The sequence below is a fragment of the Orussus abietinus genome, unplaced genomic scaffold, assembly GCF_000612105.2.
Source record: "Orussus abietinus isolate OABI.00-Male unplaced genomic scaffold, Oabi_2.0 scaffold376, whole genome shotgun sequence".
Classification (NCBI taxonomy): Eukaryota; Metazoa; Arthropoda; class Insecta; order Hymenoptera; family Orussidae; genus Orussus; species Orussus abietinus.
This window is the reverse complement of record NW_019394557.1, coordinates 1-8,320: the sequence shown is the minus strand read 5'-3', so window position 1 is coordinate 8,320 and position 8,320 is coordinate 1. Positions and strand designations below refer to the sequence as shown.

At 49.2% G+C, this 8,320-nt stretch overlaps 1 protein-coding gene across 1 annotated transcript; it reads left to right on the top strand.

The window, feature by feature from the left end:
• Window positions 1–239: 239 nt before the first annotated feature.
• On the top strand, window positions 240–6,728 carry LOC105701986 (caprin homolog). The gene is made up of 6 exons (XM_012429197.2): window positions 240–424; window positions 2,049–2,267; window positions 2,353–2,700; window positions 2,782–3,636; window positions 3,789–4,101; window positions 4,317–6,728. Exons 1-6 carry the CDS (start codon window positions 311–313, stop codon window positions 4,562–4,564), a joined length of 2,097 nt encoding a protein of 698 aa, XP_012284620.1. The 5' UTR covers window positions 240–310; the 3' UTR covers window positions 4,565–6,728.
• The last annotated feature ends 1,592 nt before the right edge of the window (window positions 6,729–8,320 follow it).

The window sequence follows — 8,320 nt, the reverse complement described above, 5'->3', positions numbered from 1 at the left end:
ACCTGTATTTAAGTGGTACTTAGGTAGATACTATTGTCTTTTTGGCACCCTGCGAGGTACATACGTATTTGAAAGGTAAGTTCCCGTTTGTTGCAAGTGATTATTTCGTGAGATTTCGAGGAGGGCATTTTTGAACTTCGTCGCGTAACGTAACTCGAACGTTTGAATTTTCGCGGGCTCGCGTGCGCAGTCGTAGGATGCTCCTGCGGCGGAGTCCGGTACGCATGCGCAGTGTTCGTCGCTCGCCCCTCGATGCGTGGTGATGCGCGGTCCAGTTTCCATTCCAGTTCGCGTTTGTTGCCCGTGAAGGATGCCTTCTGCCAACCCTAAACTAGAGAAACAGGCCTCCACGGAGGCCGTCGAACCCATACGCCAAGCGATTGTCGTGATCGAGCACAAGATACGGAACCTCGAGAAGCGGAAGGTAACCACCATTGCGCCCTAACCTCTCCGGGCGCCGGGTAAATCCGGCATCGAGCATCTGTCACTCGCGGCTTGCACCGTGTCCGCCATGTTCGTCGCGCCATGTGCTCTCGCGGGCGGAATATTTCTCAAATTCTCTGATTTTACCTTGTGGTCGGGGTTTCTCTGAAGAACTCGAGTTCGCGACGTTCGAACCGGGTTCTCGGGAAAATCGACCCTGGGATCGGTTGCAAGGCCTTTTGTTCACGAGGAAAGCCGCAAACGCGGTTTTGTATCATGGCGGCCGGTGCCTTGCCGCGAGGCGAAACGACTGAGTCGCGTCTCGGGTTTGGCGTTCTGTTGGGCCATACGACGTTTCCACTCTCGTTTCCAACGAGTTGAACACACCTAGGGATTTCTGAAAAGGGAAAAACCGGTATGAGCAGAGCAACGCCCTCGAAGGTGCTCGCGAAAAATGTACTCATGATGAATCGTAGTACGCGGCGCGCCAAGCGGAGACGTGCGACCTTCTCGACGCCGTTTGATACGCTGCTCGCTTCCTGAAACGTCCCCACGCGCGATTCGCCTCGCCTCGCCTCGCTAACCTAGCTGGCAATCGACAATGCGACGCTTGGAACTTCGAGCGAGAAATTCAGAAGAGAGATCAATGCTCATGAAAACTCGCTAGAGGATTGCGAGCGCGTGGGAATGAGTCATTTAGATCTATTCAATTGTTTAGCATCGGAGAGGCAAATGATGTCGAGATCGATGAGTAGTAACTTAACAAAAGAGAGATATCGGTGATGGGTCGTACATTGGATGAGTTAATATTTTATAGATGATTGATGTAGGTTTTGAAAGGTAGAGGACGTTAGAACTGATTCTTTTTCATATTCAGCAGCTTTAATCTAAATCATGTTTGAACGTGTTGGGTGTTGAATGGGAAGGAATAGTAATTTTGAATATCATCGGAAGGAGATAATAAAAATTGTTAATCTACGTTTGAACAGTTATGATTTGTGTAAAGACAAATTATACTTCATACACATACTCTTTGATAGTACAATAATAATATATAAGAGAAAAATTGCTGATAAATTTATAGGTTAGCTGCAATTATAGAATTATACCGTTTTAATGTTTCTGATGTAACTGAATTCTTTTTCTGTTTTGACAAATGGTGTAAGAGATTAGTTCTTTGAGTAGTTGCTTATTATGTGCTAGTTTTTTCCCATAAGTTACACAAGGATGGTAAATACTAGATCAAAGGAAATTACCATTCCAAATTGAGAATGTAGTTTTAAGAGTATCACAGACGACCTATGGGAGTTACACAATGTTATTGAGTAAATGGGTTGCATAATGATGCGATATAGTTGATGCAGAATGACCCATTGTAGTTGGCTTAGTTGGATGAAGAAATTATACAATGTAATGCCAATGCTTCGAAGAAGGTTCCAGAAGGTTAACCAACAGTTTGTTCGAATGTAATTATTGGTCAAAGAACATGAAGGAATCTAATGGCTTGGACGATTGAAATGTTTGTTTATATTTTTCATGATAGTCATGTCACTGTTCAAAATATATTTAGACTACTGTGAAATACCGCAAGCTGTTAAATGTTTAATTTGCACACGTTTTTGCAGGGTAAATTGGAATCGTACAGGGATTTGCAGAAAAATGGGAAAGAACTGAACCAGGACCAAAAGATAGCAGTGGCAAAATATGACGAAGTGCAACAAACTCTGGACATTACGCGCGAATTGTATAGGCAGATCGTGGGAATCGCAAATGATGCCGCCAAGCAGCAGAAGAAAATGGCTAGGAAAGAAGCGATGGAACGTATGCAGCAGGACATCGCCAAGGTAGATTCCACGTTAATACTGGATTTTTGGAAGTGATCTTCGTAAGTTTACAGGTTGCCATTATATCACACGATTTTTCTCCCAGGTTCGAGAGGTATTGCTGATCCAGAATACATTGTTGAACATGGGCGTGGAATCTGCACGTGAAGATTTTCTTGCCGGTGCAAATGGAGCAGCCAAACTAACGGACGACGATTTAAAGTATTTGGATGATCTCTACGTCGAAGTGACGTTGAAACGGGAACGAGCGGAAGGTGAACCGACTTCGTTGCAGCAAGCGCAAAAGATAGCGGAACACTTTGTGGCAATCGTCGATGGCAAACCAAGGGAAATCGTGGGCACCACGTATAATAAGATCAAGGAGATCATTGTCTCCATCAACCAGTGCGGATATTTTGACCAAGTTCACGAAGTGGAGGTACAAATCGAGGAAGTAAGTCTACTTAAAGTCGAAGCTAAATATATAAACAATCAGAACTCGTTTTAAACAAGCCCTACCTCATTTTTGCCACAGATGGTCGAAGCAGTAGCGGAGACACAACTATTGGAGGCTCCGGCGCAGGAACCGATTAACGAAGAATACAACAGCGGAGAGAGACACATTCCACCTCCCGAGGCCATGATTCCTATTCCCAGCTTCCCTGTGCAAGTGACACTGCCTGTGGTCTCCGGAGCAGCACCGGTCTCCGGACCCATCCCCGTCGTACCGCAGCCCATTCCTCCTCATCCGACCGCTCCGGTGGAAACATCTTACTACACGAGCGCTCCTAACTTCGTTCCGCAACCCCAAGCGCAGCAACAGCCACAACCTCCGCAACCGCAGCCTCAGCCTCAACAGCAGCAGCAGCAGCAGCAGCAGCCGCCGCCGCCGCCTCAACAGACGCAGCAACAGCAGCAGCCGCCCCAGCCTCCGAGGATCAACGACGTGATAGGAACCCCAAACTTCTTTTTCCTGCAGGAGTCGGAGCTGGACTCACCGGACATCGCTACCCAGCCTCCGATCGTGTCTCACATTCCTCCGACGGTGAACGCGCCCATCCCCACGCAGACCTTTACTAACCAGAACTTTGCCAATCCGGGGGTCGTGCCCCAGCAAGTGATGTACCAACACCAACAGCCTCCGCCGCCTCCGCCGCAAGATATGGCCCACATTCCTGGCTTTGCCAATCCAAATCCTCCGCCACCGATACCGATGCCACCCTCTCATCAGCAACCTGGAATGCCCTACAGTCCACAGCATCCTGCCGGCTTTCAGCAACGACCGCCGCCTCCTGCGCAGGCCGCTGCTCAGATGCAGCAGCAGCAGGTCCAAGGCCAGGGCTTCGACCAGACTTCTCGCACCCAGGAGCCTCAGTTGTCGAACACTGAGGTATAAGTTTAGGAGTGTAGAACTCTGAAGCGGTTGCGATTAAATTACATATAAGTTGCATGTTTTTATTTTTATTTTTTATTATTAAGGAAATGGCTTCATGAATGACGAGAAGCGTGCGAGAGTTTAATGTTCTGTTATATTTTTATTAGGTGGAGCACTCCCAGGAAAAAGGAGACCAGGGACATGAGGAGCCAGTGAGTGGAGAGGCGGAAATCGAGCGAACCTCTGAGTCGGCGGATTGGTGCGAAGTGACCGATCGCACCGGTAATCAGTCCGACTTGCAGCAGAACGTCCAGGAGTCCCATCAGCAACCGCAGCAGCAGCCCTCTCAGCAGGCCTGGGGCGAGCAGCAACGTGGAGGCTATAGGGGCAGGGGCGGTAGGCGGGGCAGCTCCAATGGCTATAACGGAAGGGGCAGGGGAGGAAATTATCAACAGAATGGTCGCGGCGGCGGTGGTCAAGGTGAGTTCCTCTTTCTTTTCTACAATTAAATTACAAAGTTCCGAGATGAAGGTAATGCGTATAAAAATCGTGAGTTTCAAGGTAGTGGCCTGAGTTTGACGATCATGGTTTGAGTTAGGTTTTTTCTTTTTCCTTTTCCGTAATGAGATTACTTATTATTCGACAGTTAGGTATTTGAAACTACAAGTTATTCACCGAGGTCTGTCCACTTGTAGGATCTTACTATCGAGCCGATGGCAATTACCAAAACGGATATCAGCCCAGGAGCTATAACAACGACGGTAACAGTGGTTACAACGGTGGCTTCAAGAGGGGTACTGGAGGCCCTAGGGGCGGGCCAAGGGGCGATCGCGGTACCGGTGAAAGGGGTGGCCGCGGCCAATTCCGCGGCGGCCAGAAAAGCGGAAATCGTGGCGGATACGCACCGCGCGGCAAGCCGCAGCAAGCCCAGCAGCAACAATAGAAGCCGTCCATCCAAGGGGCGCAACGAAACAGTGGCATCGCGTTGGAACAAGGCTCCCTGCGATCCTGGTTCGATTGACCGCTTAACGGAGTTCGATTTTATCCTTGGAGGCTTTCAAGGTCTGGGAGAAATCCTGACAAAGCGACTCGCGAGAACATCTTCGGCGAGCGTTTAGTTAATGACGTTAGCAAGAGGGGCACATGGCGCCCAAGTACTGCAATTGTTAAAAACACAGCCTCGTGTGGCTAATGGCGTCGACGGGCGTGGCCATGGCAATAATGCACGCCATATGTAACGTTACCTCACGGTCAGCATCAGTGTGAGGGTCGACGTATTATGCAATTGCCGTGATTCAAATGCTACGTTTTAACTCGCCAGGGATGCTACGCGGCACGAACCCTGGTGGTCATTTTCCGTACTACTTGACGCGCGCGCTCGGTTGTAACTCGGCAGGACTCAGGTATGGAATAGGTTTGCTTCCTACTTATCACTCGTTGGTTCAACGCGAGGACACTGGCGGACATGAATGTTTTTCCTGAATTTATGACACCGATAGTGTACGATGGCTTTCATGTCCACCGGTGCACTCGTAGACTGCGATATCGTCAGGGATGTCAAATTATCGAGAAAGGGTCTCAGGATAAGAAAAAGGAGGCTGTATTAGCGAGTAGCGAGTAAGACTTCATTGGCGGCCTTTGTCGTTCCTTTATTTCCGAGTTTCCTCGGTTCTCCGTGGGTTCGTACCGAAAGTATCCCCGGAGATGTCCGTCGATGTCGCTTAGTTTTTAGGATTTTAACATCCCTTAAGTGGTCCGTTGGATCCGGAGAGATCGGGCATTTTAACTCGATGTTCCACAGTTAGAGATGTAGGAGAACAGCGCACTCATCGTTGAAATCAATACAAAACTGGGGGCGACAGTATGTTAATATCGTTAACCTACGGTGAGATAAAGAGCGAGTCGGGGGAAGAGTAAAAACGGACGAAGACGGATCAGCTAAATTCAAAAAACGTCAAACCCACCATGTAAGTATTAATTGTGTTGTGACAGAAGGCAGTTTTCACTGGGCAACAACAGCTGATCGACAAAGATTAGGGAGGGAGGGAGGGGGAAAGAGAAGGAGAGAATGTGTGTGTGTGTGAAAGAGAGTGAGAGACAGAACGAGAGAAAGAACAATAATTTTACTATAAAGAAACCCCCCCAAAAGATGAGACCGAGAGAGATAACGATACCGCACACTCGTAGGCGGTCTCGCGCGGATAACGCGACACACACGGAAACACATACACAAGCGTATATTTAATAAAGTATATCGATTTAAGGTGGTCAATAAGAGCATAGGGCGACTAAAAGTGCGACCGTCTCTGTCTCGCGGCGCACTCGTACCGAAAGACTTTTCAAGATGTCCGGGCGAGCTCGCGGAGGCGACCAAAAAAATGGAAAAAAAAAAGGAAAAAGGCGGAAACGCGATTCGCCTCGGTGGCCGCCCCGGCGTCTCCACCTTTGACTTTTTTTACCAGTAGACGTTCGAATCATCGAAACGAGCGATTTAAGAAAGAGCGCGATCGAAAAAACGGCGAGGAGAGTTTCCCGCCGGGGGAGTCGCGCCGCTCCTCTTGCCGCTTCTTTTTATAACTCTGCTTCGAGGGGAGCCTTTGCAGTCGTTCGAGACGACTCGACTCGGAAGGGACGGAGCGAGGAAGAGGAAACGAGGAAACACGACGGAGGATGAGAGAGAGAAAGAGACGGGCGTTGTCAAATTCACGAAGCAACCGTTTACCTGATTTCCGTTGATCGCAGAAAGGATAGGAAATATTATTTTTTAAACGAGGGCGGTCTAGCAGGAGTGTTAAAAAGGGGAGAAAGAAAGAGAGGGGTTTAATCGTGAGTACCGTGCGAAGCTTTAGTACGTAAGTTAAGTCGAATGTACAATTATATTGTGACTTAGCAGCCTGCGGGGGTGCGCACGACATGTGCCCGCGTTCACCGCTCGCCATCGCAACCCGGATTCTTCCGGGGGCAAGATGAAGATAAAAAAGAAAAAAAAAAGTACCGTATTGTATTTCGTTTGTACATTTGTGTTTAATCACCTCCTCCGTACAGTTTCGTTGAGCTATCCTATGAATACCTATGTATCTTCCAAATAAAGATCTAATTCAACCTGATGTTTGTCCTACTTCGTGGCCGTTTGGAGGGAGGTCGTGGCGCACGTTTTTGCGGAAAAGCAAAATAAATGCTTCGAATCCAGCCAGAAGACAAGTAAGACCATTTTCGGAGATTTCGTCCGACCGTGGACAATGACGTTCCTTTGATTGGATTAAATTGCAGGTCTTCTGCTACGAGTAGGATCGCACCATAGATGTTTTGGAAATGGAGGTTTGATTCTGCTTGAACGGTTTTTGGGGAGAAATATGCGCCGGGGTGAATTTCATTTCTAGCAGAAATGAGTTAGGAGATTGCTCACGGGCAGGTTCGCGCGATCGCATCCTGTGCTGCCCTTTGGTTTCGTACGTTAGCTTTCAACGTTTTTTGCCCCCAATGGCGGCGCAACGAATTTCTGGTAGGGGCTCACGCCCTCGCGATGGCGGTACCCTCTAGCAATCGCCGTTGGTGGCTCACGTACTCGTGATGGTAATACCATGCGGCAGTTGACGGTGGTGGCTTATCTACGCTTACCGACACTGCTCGCTTTTGATGGTAAGGGAAGAACACTCGTGACGCTCCATTTGACTTTATCTACTTATCCACTACTATTAAGTACATTGTTGCCTCGAAGTCGACGTGATGCGGAGCTTTGGGACACGCGCCGGTGTCGCGTACGGAACTCTAATGCAGCGAATCTGTGTGAGTGCGATCGCTCCTAGAAATCTTCGCGCGCCCCAACCAGTCAAGTGCCAAGCTACGGGTCGAGACGTTGAGTATGTGTGCGTTCGGCGCTACATTCGACGAGTACGCGTGAGAGTCGAATACTGCGAAAAATCCTCCCGAGGCTTACTTAACTGCGGATATAAGCCGAGTCATTTCGCGTCTGCTTTCTACATTTCCCTACAAGCGTTATCGAGCGTTTCTCGACAGTTTTCGAACGTTTTCGTGCGCTTCTTGATCATTTTCAGAGCATTTTCGAGCGTTATCGAGCGTTTTTCGAACGTTTTCAAGCATTCTCGATCATTTACAGAGCGGTTTCGAGCGCTTTCAAGCATTATAGAGCGTTTTTCGACCGTTTTTGAGCGTTTCTCGATCATTTTCAGAGCGGTATCGAGTGTTTTCGCGTGTTATCGAGCGTCATCGTGCGTTTCTCGAGTGTTTTCACGCGTTTCTAGAGCTTTTTCGAGCATTATCGAGCATTATCGAGCGTTCTTCGAGCGTTTTCGAGCGTTATCGATCGTTTTCGCGCGTTTTTCGTTTTCGAGCCTTATCGAAGGCTGCACAGTGCCGTTGAGTATTGTTAAGTGCAGTAGAGTGCCGGAGAGTGCCGGAGAGGGCCGGAGAGTGCCGGAGAGAGCCGGAGAGGGCCGGAGAGTGCTGAAGAGTGCCGGAAAGTGCCGGAGAGTGCCGGAGAGTGCCGGAGAGTGCCGAAGACTGCCGGAGAGTTGCCGGAGAGTGCCGGAGAGTTGCCGGAGAGTGCCGGGGAGTGCCGGAGAGTGCCGGAGAGTGCCGGGAAGTGCCGGAGAGTGGCGGAGAGTTGCCGCAAAGTGCCGGAGAGTGCCGGAGAGTGCCGGAGAGTGCCGAAGAGTGCCGGAGAGTTGCCGCAGAGTGC